The 18,548-nt window shown below is 38.7% G+C and overlaps 2 protein-coding genes across 2 annotated transcripts in view; one reads left to right on the top strand and one right to left on the bottom strand.

Annotated features, from left to right (window-relative positions):
- The window catches only part of LOC114133941 (fibroblast growth factor receptor-like 1), a 46,642-nt gene extending 40,462 nt beyond the window's left edge, over positions 1-6,180 (top strand). The window contains exons 4-7 of the mRNA XM_028000102.1: positions 162-230; positions 715-999; positions 3,692-4,045; positions 5,158-6,180. Of these exons, the coding sequence (XP_027855903.1) occupies positions 162-230; positions 715-999; positions 3,692-4,045; positions 5,158-5,564 (1,115 nt within the window). The 3' untranslated portion in view covers positions 5,565-6,180. The remainder of the gene's footprint in view (positions 1-161; positions 231-714; positions 1,000-3,691; positions 4,046-5,157) is intronic.
- Positions 6,181-8,831: 2,651 nt separating this feature from the next.
- tacc3 (transforming, acidic coiled-coil containing protein 3) lies at positions 8,832-18,028 on the bottom strand. The gene is made up of 17 exons (XM_028001501.1): positions 17,876-18,028; positions 16,571-16,733; positions 16,300-16,427; positions 15,738-15,775; positions 14,754-15,654; positions 14,345-14,387; positions 14,128-14,257; positions 13,987-14,045; positions 13,780-13,910; positions 11,448-11,526; positions 11,243-11,362; positions 11,079-11,146; positions 10,380-10,423; positions 10,111-10,271; positions 9,918-10,024; positions 9,080-9,200; positions 8,832-8,991 (listed from the first exon to the last, which is right to left on the bottom strand). The coding sequence occupies exons 2-17, from the start codon at positions 16,730-16,732 to the stop codon at positions 8,926-8,928; spliced, it is 2,358 nt and encodes a 785-aa protein (XP_027857302.1). The 5' UTR covers position 16,733; positions 17,876-18,028; the 3' UTR covers positions 8,832-8,925.
- Positions 18,029-18,548: the final 520 nt, after the last annotated feature.

Consider the following 18,548-nt stretch of genomic DNA (forward strand, 5'->3'; position numbering starts at 1 on the left):
AATAAAAGCATAAAAACACAAAGAAAGAAGTGAATTTTGCATAATAGGTCTCACATTTAAGTTATAAAAACTGTATTCGGTTTTTGATCATGTAGAAATAAAGGCCTTTTCCTGTCATGTAGTCGTGCGCTGACATATTTCTATTCCTTTTGTGTCTGCAGATGACCCTCGCTCTGATAATTCAGGACCAGCGAACGGAGCAGAACCAGAACCAGGTGGTGACAAATTGGGTAAGAACTCCAAGTCTAATGTCCTGCTTTTAACAAACCGCACTGTCTTGCAAATTTCTCCACATTTTGTCAATTTCCAACCACAGACTATAATGTGTTTTATCTGGATTTTATGCAATGGACCGACACAAAGGGGCTTCGTACGTGTGACGTTTAAGGAAAATCATTCTATACACGGCCGTTTTCATTTGCTTTACTAATAGAAATCTGAACATTGTGGAATGTATTTTACTCTGATAGTCCCAATGAAAATCAATTGCCTTCAGAATTAAGCTAAATTAGTAAAGCTAATCTATTTACCAACCTATTTCCGATCATATTGTCCGTTTTGATTTTTTTTTATACTTAACATCATTAACTGAAATTTATCATGACAACAATTAATAAACATTTTTACAATAAATCCTAAAAAATATGATAAATGCCCACCCAATTATTTCCTCTCAATCTTTGGCTATTCAAACTAAATATTTCCCCCTGGCAGCTCGTCCTCGCTTCACGCAGCCGGAGAAGATGAGGCGCAGGGTGATAGCGTGTCCCGTGGGCAGCACGGTGCGCCTCAAGTGTTCAGCCAGCGGAAACCCTCGGCCGGACATCGTGTGGCTGAAAGACGACCGGCCCCTGACTGAGCAGGAAGTCGGCGAGGGCCGCCAGAGGAAGTGGACTCTGAGTCTGAAGAATGTGGTGCCGGAGCACAGCGGCAAATACACCTGCAGGGTCTCCAACCGGGCTGGGGAGATCAACGCCACGTACAAGGTCGAAGTCATCCGTGAGTATCAACCAAACCAGCTGTAGTCATTCATAGAAGAAAAGCTGCTCCAGGGTCATGATACTGCCACCACCATGTTTCAGTAGACAGGTGAGGAGTAGGTGATGTGCAGTGTTTAGGCCGCCACAGTAACAAATTTCACTGGACGATAAATTGTCCTAGAACTTACAGCGATTAACAATAATATTGTTGCTTTGAGACCATTTTCAGGTAATAATGCAAGAACACATTCTCAAAGATCAATAAGCTTTAATTTCTAATGAACATTTAAAACTGGAACCGGAAGACATTTTAAATATCCAAAATAAATAAACAAAACAATAAATAAAACGAATTAAGTCTCTGTAAACAAAATTATCCTTCAAAACAATTTGAGACCAAAGCACCAGACTGAAGAGATTTATCATCCAGTTTTTGGTAATAAAAAAAAATAAATAAAAGCGAGAAAAACCATAAATTATACAAATGGACATTATTGAGTTTGTTATAACTTATTGTGTGATTAATTGATTTATTGATTATTATGACAGATCTATTAGTATCAGATCAGAAAGTTTGATTTTGTTGTTATCTGACTTTGACTGCAGCTAACGATTATTTTAGTTTTCAAATATTTGATCAATTATTCGAATTTTGAAAAGTTGCACGTTATACCAATTTTTCATTTCACCACTTTCACTTATTTTATTCACTATTGGAGATACGCAAGAAAATGCAAATAATTAAATTCCATTTTTAAATAAAAAAACATTTTATTACCTGAAATACAATAACGTAGCATTCCGTTGGTTGATCATTTGTAGCAAAGCATCTGCATTTAAAAAATACGTCTAACTTCAACCCTTTCTGTTGATTTAACATCAATACAGCGTAGCGCTGACCTGTTGACTATTTCTGATGAATAATTAGACAACAATAGCTGATTAATAGAAGGTTTTGTTTGCGTAATTTGAACTGGGTGAAACTAAAACTGTTGCCTGAGGAGTTTTGGTTAAAACATATTTACAAAGAATGTTTTTCCATCTTAAATGCAAAATGTATCCAAAAAAAATTTCACATCCTTGGCTTGATTACTGCTGTGAATATGTTGTTTTTTCAGCATGTTGCCTTTTTTGAGTCTGTACACTAGTTGGCGATTAATCAATTACTAAATTAGTTGATGATTATTTCGATAATCTATTCATCTGATTAATCGTTTCAGCCCAAGTGTAAATACTTTCACAAAGCGCTTGTAGCTGCAGGAAATAGACTCAAATTGGCACCACCGCAGGTCTGCGTCTGCAGACAAACCTTCTCTCCTTCACTGCAGTCAGATTGTGATCAGCAGGTCTGGATGAATGTTCTCTCAGCAATGAGAAGCACATTGAGTCAGAGTGAGGGTTGGTGCCCCTCTGTTTGTTCAGGGAGGGGACCATCCAGCCAATCTGGAGCTGATTAGAGCCCAGCTGTCTGCCAAAGCCCCCTCCAACCCCCCGAGAGCGCAGCGCTGTACAACCAGGAGCACGGAGAGGAAGCTAATCACACATACTTCTTGTGTTACATGTGCTGTTCCTGCCTCTCTCTCAATTACAAGCTCTTACCTTTAGGCTACTTTGGACGAGGAATGCAAGTTATCGATTCATGAGTTGATTGTTGTGAGGAGTTAAAACTGTGTTTTTCACTATTAAAATAAAAGAGTATGAAAATCATTTGCTAAACAAATAGAATGAGGTTTGATTGTTTTTGTTTTATGAGTTTGTCTACTGACTTAGCTGGAACCCCAGTATATGTCTTAGGAAAAATATACCGGAAAGATTCTGCTGATTTGATTTTGATGATGCAGTGCTTGTGTTTCTACCTACACTACTTCTTCTTGCCATTGACAGGGGTTTAAATATAATTTATCTGTTTCTGTATTAGTTTTGTGTTTTGTTTTTTTTTTATTTAAGTTTTTTTCTTTATATTCTGTCTGGGAGAGTTGAAAATGACCAAAAAATAAACAAACTAATATCTAATTGATCAACTAGCGATTAATGGATAAGAGGGCAGACTGTCTTTCCATAACATGAAGTATTTTTTTAAATATAATTACATGGTAAATATATTTAAATTTTGCCCTTACTGTACACTATTTTATTCCTCATTGGTGTCTTTTTATACATTTTATATTCTATCTTTGTGTGAGTGTATTTAATCATATTTCCTGTCATGTTGTTGCTGTTGCACAGAATTTTTCCGATTGTGTGACAAAAAAGGACATTTTTATTCTTTTAGCTTACAACATGGTGCCATCATGTTCCCTCTGCTTTTCTATTGCCACATCTTCGCCTTCAGTAATTACTTAATAAAAACGATATTAATGTGGTGACTTGATAAGCTTGTTGCGTCTTTATATTTCAAAACAGAACCGCATAAAGCGCATTTTATATCCCACGCCGGACTCTGTTTGGACCATTTCTTTTATCCGTTCTAGTTTGTCCGCCATCTTTTCTTATGTATCAGGGGCTCTGCTTAAAGACGACTAGCGGCGCCCTCTGTTGGATGGCGGCCAAACTACAACACTAAAAGAAAGTCTACTCTAAACGGACGTTATTAACTAATCGATCGGAATTAAATTTAAACTAATAAAACGTTAGTCGACGATAAATTATTTGCGTCCCTACTTTAGACTAAAACAATGTTTGTGACGGTTCTTTTCGTTGCGTCTGCGCAGAAAGGACGAGCTCCAAACCGGTTCTGACGGGGACGCACCCGGTAAACACCACGGTGGACTACGGGGGCACCACGTCCCTCCAGTGCAAAGTGCGCAGCGACGTGAAGCCGGTCATCCAGTGGCTAAAGCGCGTGGAGTCCCACGAGGAGAGCCGCTACAACTCTACCATCGAGGTGGGGGACCACAGGTTTGTGGTGCTGCCCACCGGGGAGGTGTGGTCCCGGCCCGACGGCTCCTACCTCAACAAGCTGCTCATTACCCGCGCCAAGGAGGACGACGCCGGCATGTACATCTGCTTAGGCGCCAACACCATGGGATACAGCTTCCGCAGCGCCTTCCTGACGGTGCTGCCAGGTGAGGGCCGAGATGCTGCTCCATTACTGGGCTGCTTTGGAAGACGGAGTATTAGGGCGATAAATTTCCACCCAAAAAGCTTCAAAAATTTGATATTGATCTTAGAAATGTTCTAGAAAACTGTACTTGTACATGTCTGAGCCTGAAAAGTTGTTTTTTGGGGTTTTTTTTTTTTTTTTTTTTTTAGAAAAACCTCAGAGTCGAATAAAATTCTAAACCTCCCAAAAACTTACCTGTAAATTTCTGAGCTTGAAAAGCTTAAAATTTGTGAGAAAAGTTCCAAAATTTTTAGATTAGCCACAGAAATTTTCTAGAAAGAACTTGGAAATTCCTGATTTCCAAAAGTCAAAGATTTGTGGGGGGGAAAAAAGAGAAATTTTGAGATTAAGCTAAAAAAAAAAAAAGTAGAAAAAAACCTGGAAAATTACTGAGCTCTAAAATTAGCAAGAAAATACTCTGAAATTTATCAGATTTTTTAAGAATAAATATTAATCTCAAAATTAGGATTTTTCAAAAAACCTCAGAGATTTTGAGATTCTCATATTGTCTAGGGAAAAAAACATTGAAATTTCTGAACTAAAAAACTCAGAAAATTGCTAGAAAAAACAATGAACTTTCAGATTGAAAAGGAAAAAAATTGACTTTTAAATTTTCAAAAGTTATGAGTGTTAGAAGTAAAATGAACTGTAAGTGGAAGTAGTAATCTTTTAATCAATAATAAGGAATTATTAACTTATATATTAACTTATAAGAAAATTGTATTTCTTGCTGAAAAGTTAGTTATAATTTAGTTTTATATGTAATAAAATATTTGCACCTGAAACTAGATCAAAAATACCTTGTAAGATTCTGTGTTTTTGCAGTGTAAGCATGAAATTTACACCTCAGGCAGATTTTAGTTCAAAGTAATCTGTGTTTTTCTGAGGAATTTGAATCTGACACTGAATCTGTGGAGGGAGTTAAATATTAAGGTAGTTCTAATGTAATATTGAGGCATTATAATGTCATATGTAAATGTTCTAAACCAAACCCGCAATATTTAAGCAGCCATTTATTCATGAGTTCATGAATCAGGTTGTGATCTTCCATATTTATGTTTCCTCCCTTTGCAGACACGAAGCCGCCCGTGTCCCTGCTCCCGTCCAACACCAGCTCCCTCCCCTGGCCCGTCATCATCGGCATCCCGGCTGGAATAGTCTTCATCTTCGCCACGGTCCTGCTGTGGTTCTGCCAGAGCAGGAAGCACTGCCCGCCTCCCAGCGGCGCGCCGACACAGAGCTCCCACCGCGCGCCGTACCGAGAGCGGGACCGGGGCTGCCCGGTGCCGTCCTCCAGCCCGGATAAAGACTGCCTGAACTACGAGGACTACCTGGCCCAGCAGCAGCTGCTCCTCAGCCAGGCCGGACCCAGCGTCCCACCCAAAATCTACCCCAAAATCTACACGGACATCCACACGCACACCCACTCCCACGTGGACGGGAAGGTGCACCAGCACCAGCACATCCATTTTCAGTGTTAGCCTGAACTGCCATCCTTCTTTCCAGAACGCTTGCTTGGAAAACCCAGAAAAGTGTGTGTCACCCAACAAAACTTCCACATTCTGGTGCTTTTTCTACCTGTTAGAAGCTCACACCACTTTTACGCCGACTTTGGGTTTTCCTAAACTGATATTTGGGCCCGACGAGCGCGGAGGATGCAAACGAAAAGGGTACTAAAGGTTCACAGAAGGGCTGGTTTAAAGCTCCGACTCAGGTTGTGTTTGTTAAAGATGCATTTGTTAGGAATGCTGACCACTACCGTTCTCCATCCCACTCCCACTGGTAGCTGTTTATGGCATCCAGACGTTGCCAAAGACTGCAAAGGGTGGAAGGATTGTGTTCCCACCCTCCATATAAACTGTTCTGGTCCTCTGTAATCTTTATTATTTAACTTTCTTTCTGTAGGTTCCCATTATTAGACTTTAGCATGTTGGGACGAACCGGCAGAGACCACCTCCTTATCCAACAACAGTTTATTAAGCTGTAGTCAGAATATTTAATTTATTTTCTTAAAAATGTATCAAAGGTTTATTTTTCAGAGTAAGTCATTTTTCGTATCTATGTAATATTAATAAAGTATACCGTTTGTGTATTGTACCCTTTGATTTCATCATTTTAAACCAATTTATGCCCGTATGCAGGCATTTTCTGTATGTAATTTTTCATTTTTGTTCATTTTCTTGGACATTTTGAATGTTTATTTGGGCCTCAATCTTTGCTAAAGAACAGCCCAAGCGGTTTTTTTAAAATTATTTTTTAAGAGCAGTTTCTTGGCTGTTAATGTTTCTAGGTGTTCTAGGTTACCTAGCAACCCCAAACGCCCAGCTTTGTTACCTAGCAACCCAAGTAGAGAACTCCAGCACTTTTGGTCAACTGAAAGGAGCTCAAAAAATGTCATGGATATATTTTGTAGTCACAAGCTGCAAATATTTTACACCAAGTTAACTGAAAGTTCATTAACTTGAAAATAATTTATTTAATTTTATGGGGGTTTTTGTCAGTTAAATGCATCAAGTCAAATACATTTTAAATATCAAAAAGATATTCAAAATAATTCCTCGAGTGATTCGAGTACCTCTATTATTAAAATTCCTCGAGGAAAATTTATCTGCCTCGAAGCTTCGTTAAGTTATGTTTTATTTTTATTTATGTTTTATTATTCAGCGCTCCGTGTTCCGGCCGGGCCGTTATTTGCGTTGCGCATCGCTCTCGCTTCCGCCTGCGAGTTGTTGACGAAATCTAAGAGTTAGCAGCATAACGTCCAGTTTTCAGGTTCGGCCTGGGAGGATTTTACTGATTACTGATTTTACTGATTATGATTTACATGATTATGTCTGGGTTTTTGTCGTTTATCGGGGAACCAATAAGCATCCTTAAAATGATGGGGGGAGGGGATGCTTGGAGTACGGCGGATTTTCTCCTCTACCGGTTCAGAGCGAACGGCGGGATTATTTATACAGGTGAGCAGATAAACTGAACGGGCGGCTGTGCTTTAGATGCGTAGCTTTACGGACGAACCGGAAAAATAAATTTCACATTACCCCGGTCGCAACAAATGTGTGGCGGAACGCAGCTGGTAGATGAGTTTCTGTGACGAACTAAGGCGTCAAATCCCGTCGCTAACATGAACACAAGAGCTATAAATGTCTGGGCAAGGTGAGAGTTTATCTATTAAATTGACTGGAGATGAATATATAAACGAAAAGCTGGAGTATACACATTTTTTATAAGCGTATTTGTGAGCCTGCCTCTTTATCATTAAATTTAATATAATTTCAGATCTTTGTATAACTTCAGGTTAACTTAGAAAGTGAGCCATTGTTACGGGTTTTTCTAAACTACAGAAGTTATTGTTAGGGATGCTCAGATATGAAAATTTTGACTGACACTGATATCCGATAGTAATACTTCTGTTATGTTAGATTTACCAATATTTTATTTTAATAGATCACTCGATTACTAGCCCTGCGACAGACTGGCGACCTGTCCAAGGTGACCCCGCCTCTCGCCCGGAACGTAGCTGGAGATGGGCACCAGCACCTCCCGACCCCATTAGGGACAAGGGTGAACAGAAAATGGATGGATGGATGGATGGACTCGATTACTAAAATATTTGTTTACAACAGCCCTAATTCAAACTATGTAAATGGAAACTACTGTGACATGAGCTGCATTTCCATTAGCCTTAAAATAGAGGAATTTGACATTTCAAAAGGAAATTTGCTTAATGTAAAAAAAAGTTTTTGGCAGCTGGTGAAGTAGTTTCAAAATTCGGGAAACACTTCCTTTGCGCAGGAGTCATGTGATCAACAACCGGATGTTACTACTGGAGGAAACAACCAACAGGACAGCAAGTGGTTATTGCTTAAATTTATTCACGTGTGATTCTAATTACATTTCTTGTTTAACATGAAAACACTGCAATTGCAGAATTGCGTTTTTTCAACGTTAGTGGAGTATCAACAGTTTTGCACACGTTTGTAATGGAAACGCAGCTATGGAAACAGTTTTAAGTTTGTAGAAGTTAGCTGTAGCTTTTACATCGGTCTTGTGCTTTATTCTAATTACAAGAGAAACAGAATTCCCATCATTTGTACTGCTTAACCTTAAAATTAACATAATCGTGTGACCTGGTCACACTGTGGTAACAAATCATCAAACTTTCAGTTTTTAAATTTCATTACTGAAAGAAGCTTTTTTTTTAAAAAAACAAACAAACTAGGATGTGCTTCTGAATCTGTTCCTGTTGGTTAGGGGTGCAGAATGAGATCATGTGGGGGTTTGCCCCAGTATCCTGTCTCCCTTTGAATGGGTTAAAGTGTCCGTGGGTGACGCAGAGTGCCGGGTCGGTCGTGTCCAGACACAGGTCCCAGTCTCACGGTGGCTCTTTAGATGACTGACGTGTAGACCGACCGAGCCGGCAGCATCTTCTCCCCCTCCAGCCTCATTCAGGTCCAATCTAGGTAGGGTTTCCTTTCACCATTCAGGAAGCGCATTGTCCCGCTGTGGGAGTGATGTGACAGGAGCCTGTGATTGCTCGGGGAAGAAGGGGAGCTTTGTGTTGTTTAGTTGCAGGAACGAGCGTCGGCTCCAGACAGATGACAGGACAGAACAGCGAATACAGAAAACTATAACGATGCTCTAATGTTACATCTGCATCCTTAACTACTGGATACATGTTACAAATTAAGCCTAACACTGCCCTCTAGTGGTACCATTTTAAATAAAACGAGACTTAAGAGAAAATATTGAAATTTGTAAATTCTCTTTATTATACAGTCTATTAAAACAAAACAGAACAAAGAAAAGTGAAGCAGAAACAAAAAGTATTTACAGTTGAGTTCAACCTTTCTGCACTTTGGATATTAGCTCATCGCAGAGCTTGGTGAGCTCCTCCACTTCTTTTCCCTGAAACAAATTCACATGGAGATTTAAAATTTTTCTTTTAATTTAAAAAAATATACATATAAATCAGTTCACACTGATGATCACTCACCTTCTGATCAAGGCTTTTCTCCAGCGACTGAGTCTTCAGCTGCTCCCGCCGCAGCTGGGCCTGCAGAGCCGAAAGCTCCGCCTTATATTTCGATCGGACCTCAGCAATTTCCTCATTTGCGCTAAAAAAAAAGAAAAAAAGAGAGTAAATTTTAGTCTCTACAGCCAAAACTATTTATCTGATTAACAGCAATGACTGGACTATTGAAATAATAGCCAACCAATTTGGTAATCAATTGTTAACCAAACCTTATAAACTGAAAAGAGGCCATTTGCTGTAAAAAATAAAAAAATAACAGCTGCAATTAATCAAGAACTAAAAAATACTAGTACAATTATTAGGGTTATTGCAAATAAAAAATAATAAAAAGACTCAAATTTAGAAATTAATCTCAGAAATCTGCTACAAAACAAATCTTGAAAAATTCAGTTTGAAAAATCTAAAATTTGCTACAAAATAAAAAAATGTGACTTTTGAAAGTCAAATTTTATAAATTTTTTAAATATTTCAGAAATTTGTTCTTTTTTAATTCCATCTATGATGCCCTAATACGCCATCATACTTTTCACATGGTAGAAGATTATTTGAAGCAAAGGACGCATCTGCAACTAAATAAATACAAGTGTATTTATTTAAATACCTTTAAATAAATACAAGAGTATTTATTTAAAGGAACGCTACATTATTGCATTTTAGGCAATATAATATTTTCTTATGTAAAAAGGGAATTGATGTTTATTTGCATCTTTAAAAGTATTTCTAATATTTTCTACAGAAAAAAAAATGTGTTGGTTGCTAATGCCGTAGCTAAAACCAAATCTAAGTCTTGGCTTCTTACAGGTTGATCTTCTCCTCGGCGTGAGCCTTCAGTGTCTGGTAGCGCTGGTCGCCCTTTTTTATCCTTCCCAAGTAATCCTGTGCGCAGGATTTCAGCGTCTCTTCATTCTGGCAGAGGAAGAAAAAGGATTTTATTTGTTTTTTTGCTGCCATCAAGAACCAAACTGGTAGCGTTCTTCCTCTGAGAATCTGACCTTTTTGTAGCCCTCCACCACTTCTTTGTACTTCTCCAGCCTCTTTAACATGTCGCCCAGCGACCGCTCCATGCCGTTCAGGTCGCCGGAGACCTGATCCTTCTCCATCAGAGCCTGGCTGAGCTTCTTCTGCGCCTCCTCCCTCTCCTTCTCCTGACTGGCTAATTTATTCCAGAGGAAAAATAAAATGCTTTTAGGGTTTTTAAGGAAGACAAAACCAGAGCAAAATAAATAAAATAAAAGAAATCAGATGTGCTTTATAAACTCACCATTCATATTTGCAATCAGCAGCTCGAACTCTGCCATTACTTTTCTATTGAAGAAGAATATTTTACTTGAAATTTGAGATTATAATTCAGTTTGACTATCTTCATGTTCTATAAATAAGAAAAAATCCACAGTGGTTTTATAAGTGGTCCTTAATTAAAATAACTACTTTAAGATCCGTAAAAGTGAAGAAAATAAATGAAGAGGAGCAATTTCATAATATGCTGTAAAACTTTACTCCCCACCCCCAAAAATTAATATCTTAAAATAATAAACTACCAAAAGGTTCCAATTAAAAACACACACACAAAAAAAGAAAACTTTTGGTTAGAAAAGTACTTAAAAAAACAGAATAAGGTTTAAAATTGAATAAAAAGGGAATCTGAGAAATGGCAGAAGTAATCATGTTAGTTATTTTTAGTTATTCTGATTTTTAAGCTGAATTTAAAAAATTTGGAAAGCAATAATGAATATTGATTTATAAATGTTTTTCATTCATACTGAAGTACATAGATGGTGTGGTTACTGTACTGTCAATGTATTTACCATATTTTAAAGTAGATAAAGATGCAGAATAAGGACTTGAGTAGGAAAACTTAACATTTTTTATTTTTCTAGACCTAAATATCATTAAAAACTAATTCCAAGCAGCTTAGGAAGTTTGTAATAGCAAAAAAACAAAGTTAGCATTCAAAGCTCACCTCATTTCCTGACCATCGCCTTGCAGCTTTTTAACCTTGGCGTTCCACTGCTCCTCTTTCTCCTTGGCCTGTTCGAAAAAGGCCAAAGTAAGTATCATCTTACTTTTAAGATTAAATCTGATTAACGAGTGAGAACAGAACCAGAGTGACATAAAAAGACAAACCTCTGCCTGCACCCTCGCAATGGCGGCATCCATGTCCTTCTGGCTGTACTTCAGAACCTCAATAATGGCTTCCTCTGCAGGTTTGGGGAACGGAGGGATGAGATTCTGCAGGATTGGAGGCTGAGACAGAGAAGAAGAGAAGGACGGAAACCAGTCAGGCGCTCCGACACCAAACTGTTTTACTCAGATTCAGGTTGAGACTCACGGCAGCTGCTACGTCCTCCACCAGTTTGAAAACATCTTTCTGTGAGCTTTCGGCTGACTCCTTCTCTGCTTCACTGAACCTGTAAGATAATTATAATGTTAATGTCTAAAAGAAACTGAATGTTGTGGTAGAAGATGAAGTTCACTCCTAACTTAGCAGGTTAAAGTACAGGTATCATGGATTTTCCAGACATGAAGAGCTATAAAAGTGTATTATGTTGAGTTGTTAAAAATGTAGATATCAAACATAACTTAAAATAATTTAAATTTGACGTTTTAAAATTGGCCACCGTCTCTTTAAGAAGCTCCTACTCTTTCTGACACTTTAGCACATCATAACAATGCTTCTGATGTTCATTTTGTTCCTCAGAGGCCGATCTAAATTTCATCATGCAGCATTTTTAGCCTGGCCATTTAATTCCCTTTTTCTCACATAAACCGGTTTAATTTGGCCAAACCTTCAATAAAACTGCTCCTTCCCAGATACATCTTAACCTTTTTGGAAAAAGTTGCCCATTTCAAACTGTTGCCACCTTAAAAACCCAACAATGTTGGCGCTCCAGCTCATTAAAATCCCAATTTTGCTTCAACAAGCTGACAAAATCTTCACTCATGTCATTTAAAGACAACATTTCTGCTTTTATTTTAGCAACACATAACTCTATAAAGGTCAGGGTCATTCCTGCTGGAGCAGGCTCCCTTTAAATAGCAGAGAGACGAAACTCACAGGGTTCCTATAAATCTTCCATTACGACATTCCAGACCTTCTGTAACCTAAACCACACCTACATGTTGAAACTCTTACCTTTACAGCTAAACACTGCAACTGATTTTCACATAAAGTAGCTAAAGCTTTAGCTACTTCTAAAAGTTACAGTTTAGATGTCATATGGAAATGTTAAGGTTACAGTGAATATGAGTGAATCAACATGTAACAGTGTTATGGTTTTTGCTCATGGGAAAGTTTTCTGAACTCTGTATTACAATAGTCATTTAATTGTTTCTTGTTTGTCTCCCATGAATGTCCTTGAATGTTTCATTTCCCGTATGAAAGAAAACGTGTATGCTTGCAATCCGTTTTGTAACCGCTGCAAAGCCTTAGAAGAAATGTTGACAGAGAAAATGTATCCGTTCTCTGGTTTTTGAAACAAATTTTCTTACTCTTTGCTAAAGATAATTTCCACAGCAGATGTGCCTCTCACATGGAATAACGTTTGACAGCAGAGTTGGAGTATTTTCACACCTGATAGTCCAATAGACTCCAGACCAAAATTGCAACTTTTGTTACATTTTCAGCTGCTGCGGTTCTCTGTGTCAAAACAAACTAAACCCTTTGAAACACCTGTTCCCCTCCCCCCCTCTGGGGGCGCTGCCACTGAAGAAAATGACACAAAAACCTCTGAAGAAGACATTACTGTAAACAATAATGGAGCAGGCTCAGATTTTAGTGGTTGTACGATTTCTCTTTGGCAAAAACCATTTCTCCCATCAACGTTTGACTCTCACATTTGTTTTGGTTGTTTCTACCCACAATGCCCTGCACTGCAGTTCGCTTCCTGCTTTTGGAGCAGTCTGCCGGCCGGCCTGGCGTTCACATAGGCATTGAACCGTACCAAAGTTCACTTCAACCCAACCGAGATAGAGGTTTTCAGACGTTCCAGAGTTCGCATCAGTTTGATTTCATGTTCACAACTTTCCAAAACAAACTGGACTTTCTAGACAAACAAACTGCAGTTGACTAAAAAGGGCTATTCATCTCTAGCTTAGTTTGTTTGGCTATATTTTTTAAATTAAACACAGGTTACAAGTATTGTCAAGTGTTTATCCTTGATAAATACAATATTTTTAGATGTTTATGGGTGGTGTAATGTATAGTACAGACCAAAGGTTTGGACACACCTTTCTAATTCAATGGGTTTTCTTTGTTTTCATGACTATTTATAAGGCAAGAAATCCCACTTATTAACCTGACAGGGCAGGTTGACCTATGAAGTGAAAACCATTTCAGGTGACGACCTCTTGAAGCTCATCAAGAAAATGCAGAGTGTGTGCAAAGCAGTGATCACAGCTAAAGGTTGCTACTGTGAAGAAACTAGAATATAAGGGGTATTTTCAGTTGTTTTACATTTTTTTGTTTAGTGCATATTTCCACGTGTTATTCATAGTTTTGATGCCTTCAGTGTGAATCTACAATGTCAATAGTCATGAAAATAAAGGAAACTCATTGAATTAAAAGGTGTGTCCAAACGTTTGGTCTGTACTGTATGCAAGGGTCTCCTCCAGTATCCATTGGCAACAAATCAGCGTAAATGAAGATGGTAGTACAAGCATACCGTGCAGAAAGGCCAGCAGGGGCAGCAGAGAGCAGCTGAGCATCAGGACCTGCAGGTTTTGTTGGGCTTTCTCTCAGAAGGGGATCAAACTTTAGGTACAACGACTGCTTCCTCAGTGCGGACTCCTTAAACTGCGCAGGGACAAAAAACCTTTTAAATATCTTCACAGCAGAAATGCAGATAATTTAGCTACGGTGCTGTACTTACACCTCTGGAGCCAAACTGTTCGAGGTAATCAATCTGCTCATCAAAGTCGTTGGGCATGACTGGAACAGAACAGCAGTAAAGTAAAAACAAATATGTGTCCGACGACTTTCCAGCACCAGGAGAGCAGCAGCGTTCACTCACACATGCTTCCAGGAACAAACTCTTCATTGGAGTCCAGAGGGCTCATCTGATGCTCGAAGGGAACCTGGGGCTTCCAGCTGCTGCTTTCACCGTCCAGGTCTTTCTCTGACAGAACCACGCGATCCCCCATCTGACATTTCAGGAAAATTTAAGTTTGTGTAAATAAGCAAAGAGAGAAGGAAGTTTGAGAGCTGCAGCAAACTGAATCACTGCTCACCGAAGCGTCGCGAGGCTCAGCAGGAGGCAACATCTCTGCAGCCCTGCAGGGAAAAAGTTTTTAAAAAATAACAGCTCAGATCGAGTCCAGAGTTACAGAAAATCTTTGAAAATGTTTTCTTTGTACGTTTTCTGGCATTTAACAAATATAAATAATTTTGGTAATTCTAGCTGGCATAAAATAAAAAGAAAATTTTGTCTGATTTAACTTCAGACAGTAAGAAAAAAAAAATTTGGTGAATTTTTATTTGGTGTATGAAAATATTTGGTTTAAACTGTAAATAACTGTAATAAATTATTAAATTTAATCAAACATACAATAGCATTTTGTTATAAAACTGTGCAATTTGAATATCAAACACTTTATTGAAATTCAAGGATTTTCCAGGATTTCCAGGACCTGTACGAACCCTGTTTGTTCTGCGGGGTCCGGCTCCTGTTGCACGGGGCTGGGAACGCCGCTGCCCTTCGGAGAGTCGGCGATGCTCGTTTTGGTACCGAATGGATTGAAGTTCGGATCATCGAACTTCTCAAAGTTGGAGTAAGAAGCTTTGGGCACAGCAGCGTCTCCAGGTCCGGCTTTCCCAGCGGACTCTTCGGATGGTTTACAATCAGACGCCGGCTTTAATTCTTTACGTTTTCCGTCGGTGAATCTCTTGCCGAGCTTTTTAGGCGGCGGCTTCCGCTTGACTTCAGTGCCGTCGCTGAAGTTGAACTCGAGTTTGATTGGTCCCTCTGGAGGAAGGATTTTCTCCTCATCATTGGGTTTGCTTTCCTCTGCAGGTGGATCATCCTCTGCCGCCTTTCTTCCAACTCCAACAGGCGAGTTCTGGATTTTAGAGCCTCCGGTCTGGAAAGGGTTCATTGTGTCAAGGTTGTCAAAATCCAGTTTGTAGGATCCATTTGCTGGAAGAGAGCCGTCCTCGGTGAAACTGCCCGATGCTTCCTGTTGACCTGTGCTTGCAGACACGTCACCAGGTTGCTTTTCATCAGGAGTAGCTGAGATGACGTCCTGTTCTTCCGTTGCCTTCGCCACATTCACTATGACCACGCTGCTCTCCGTGGAGACGTCTGCCAGCGAGTTTTCCACAGACTGCGTGAAGGGCAGCGTGTCGTCCAGCGGGGTTTCGGCTCCCGGTTCCTCTGTGGGCTTCTGCCGGGCCTCACTGGGATCATCGGCAGGCCTGAAGGGAGACAGCGCCATCTGTTTGGAGCCCTGGAAGGGGTTGATGACGTCCAGGTTATCAAAATCCAGCTGGTAGTCGCCTCTGCTCTGAATCGGCATGTTGTCGTCGGGGAACGATGACGGATCTGATGGGAGAGTAAATTTATTATCGGTTGATTTAGACACAGGACAAAATAAGGTAAATAGTTTATTTTTTCAGATAAATTACCTTGTTTTGGAGGTTCAGTTGGTTCATGTGGTGAGGTGCTGAAAAAAAACCAAAAAAAACAGTTATTTAAGCCTGTCGTAATTGATCAGTTAAGATGAACTGGTAATTTCCGTTATGATTCTAAGTATTTTTGAAGGACAACTTTATTTATAGAGACATTGTTTTATTTATGTTTTAGTTGTTTTTTTAGCTTCATTTTTAATCAAAGTATTGTATTCCTGCAAAGAACAACATAATTAAGACAGCGCATAGAATAATGGTGCATATGTGTTTTACATTTCTGTTTTATTTATTGCTTTTGGTTGGTTGTTTTATTTTGGATATTGAAAGTATCTTCCAGTTCCACTGCAGAGACTTGTGTAAAAAGTTTTGAATTTATTAGTTTCAAAAAGGGTGAATTTGCACCATTATCATGCTATTATATTACTTGAAAATAGTGTCTAAGTTTACAATTTTATCCTAATAATTTCTGGGACAAATCATCAACCAGTAAAGTGTGTTATTGTGGCAGACTTATTGTTTTATTTAAAGACATATTGGAAGCATAAAATCTGTTTCTTACTCCGATTTCTCCAAATTAAAAGAGCCGATCACTTTCATGTTCTCGTCCACTCTGGGCATAACGACGGAGGTTCTGGGGGAAAGAATCCTTCTAGTCACTGGATCTCTACTGGGGGTCTGAAAAGAAACCTGAAAAAGACATTTAGTCAGGGAAGTATGATCACCTGTTGCAAAATCTATTAAAAAGCATAATTTTAAACCTGACTTGTGTTAATAACCCGTAGATCTGAAGTAATACGCTGTGCTAGATGAATTAACTAACAGTTTTGTACCTTGGAGTCCCTTGGCACGGTCTTACTGGGCAGGTTCTCCATATGACGCAGGATGGACGACCTCCCTGTGGGCTGATCCAGAGAAAATATGTCCTCAGACAAGCTGCTGTGCTTTCCTGCTGGGATGACCGCAGAGTTCTCTTTGGCATCCACAGAATTCATCCTGTTAGACAAGAAGAAGCAAAATGAAGTTTCATGGGAGACTTAATGCCACTCTGCATGAGGCGTCACTCGGAAAGCTGCATGCAGATGATAAGACTCTTCCTGTTGAGGCTCGTGACAGCAGAGTGACCCTGTAGTTCACAGAGTAAAGAAACTGAGGCCGCACTGTTGTGTTTGATTTGAAGACCATTTTATTTTTAAGGAAATGAAAGCGAACACAATCTCTGACTTAGATGTTTTCAGGAGAAGAAAGAAAATATAGTCAAGTTAAGATAGAAAAATGTTTTTGTGCAATGGCAAATAGTAACCTTTCTTAAATTGGTCTGAATATTTTGGTATCACCCATTTAGAAAAAGGTAAATATAAAGCCATTTAGTTAGAATGTAGAGATAAATGGAGATGCTTGTAGGTTTTTGATATGAAGGAAGGCTGTTTATGAAGCATTTGAACTGATTCACAAAATAGCCTGGGGTATGGGTGTGCAGTTTATGTGAGAAGGACAATAAAGAAAACAAAAACAAGAGAGACACTGGAAGACCAAAGCTGTGTTAGTGTAGCTGTTTGCAAAACAGAAATTAACTAAAATGTCACTTAGTACATCACCAAAAAGTGAAATTTCAACTAATTGTTGAGGTTAAAAATAATAAAACTGCGTTGCCACGATATGACCACCAGGGGGCACCGAAATCATTACTTAAACTAAACGGACAACTTTCAATTTCAGAAAAAAAACACGAGACTACACAACAAAAACCACTTTCCATAGATATACTTAACAGTTTTTATTATATTATATATAAAGAGGCGTATTGATATGACTACAGACTGAAACTCTGAAAATAGCTCGTGAAGCAGTATAGCTGTTAGCATGTGATCAGAAAGTAAATCAATCCGCTGAACGATCTCATGTTTTCCTTTCTGTTTAATTATAAATACTTTTACGGTGCATTTCACCACTAACACCCATTCAAGTTAGGCTTCAACACGGCGGAAAGTAAAAGTTTTTACTTTAACAAAGACATCGTCAAGAACAGTTAGCAATAGGCTAACTGTTAACGGAAAAACTACAACCAGTTTAAACTGAGGAAACAATTCAAAACCATTACACACTGAATTACTATAGGGTCAAAATTCACCACCTACCTGAACAATACTGGACACTCAGGTTGAAACGATAAGACCTTTTAAGGATGTATGGACGGTAGTATCACCAGTAAATACCGATTACTACTTATTTGAAAATCCCTCTCCAGTGTCTGGAGCACGCGCAGCCGTTTGGAATTTAAAAGTCATGAAACGCACCAATCAAATTGATCCTGACGTTCAAACAAGATGCGCTTCCGGGTTGGCCATCCAATCATATGAAAGGGCTCATCCAAAGATGACAGACGTTCCAAGATAGTGTTTGATCCAACTAGGTGTGGGGTTGCGGTTACCACACAATTCTCATAAACATTCAGTTATTTTCATGACGGGACGTTATTTGAACTCCTTTTATAGATGATCCTGATTTCCTTATTACAGTCTATTCTGGCTTAGTTAAGAAGCTCTATTTTTTAAATTATGATTTAAAAAATTTTAAATTTTAAAAATACACTAGGACCAAATATGTTCCCTATCCACTCTCACAAAAGTAAACAAAATTGATTTTAAAATTATGTATGAAGTTTAATGTTGTAACAACCTTTTGTAAAAACAAATACCAATTCCTGTGATTTGTGAGCAAAACAAATTTTTTTTTTCCCTTGAAACGTTATGAATATTTTTTGAAAGGAGTTTCAGAACTAGATCAAAAGGCATTTCACCTTAAATATGA

Source organism: Xiphophorus couchianus, chromosome 19 (assembly GCF_001444195.1).
Source record: "Xiphophorus couchianus chromosome 19, X_couchianus-1.0, whole genome shotgun sequence".
Classification (NCBI taxonomy): domain Eukaryota; kingdom Metazoa; phylum Chordata; class Actinopteri; order Cyprinodontiformes; family Poeciliidae; genus Xiphophorus; species Xiphophorus couchianus.

Excerpts from the sequence above, each read along its gene's own strand:
- tacc3 (XM_028001501.1), bottom strand. The coding sequence starts at position 16,732 with ATGAATTCTGTGGATGCCAAAGAGAACTCTGCGGTCATCCCAGCAGGA. Across the intron at positions 16,428-16,570 it reads CCGTGCCAAGGGACTCCAAG|GTTTCTTTTCAGACCCCCAG; the intron begins GTACAAAACTGT and ends TGTCTTTTTCAG. Across the intron at positions 15,776-16,299 it reads TTTAATTTGGAGAAATCGGA|CACCTCACCACATGAACCAA; the intron begins GTAAGAAACAGA and ends GTTTTTTTTCAG.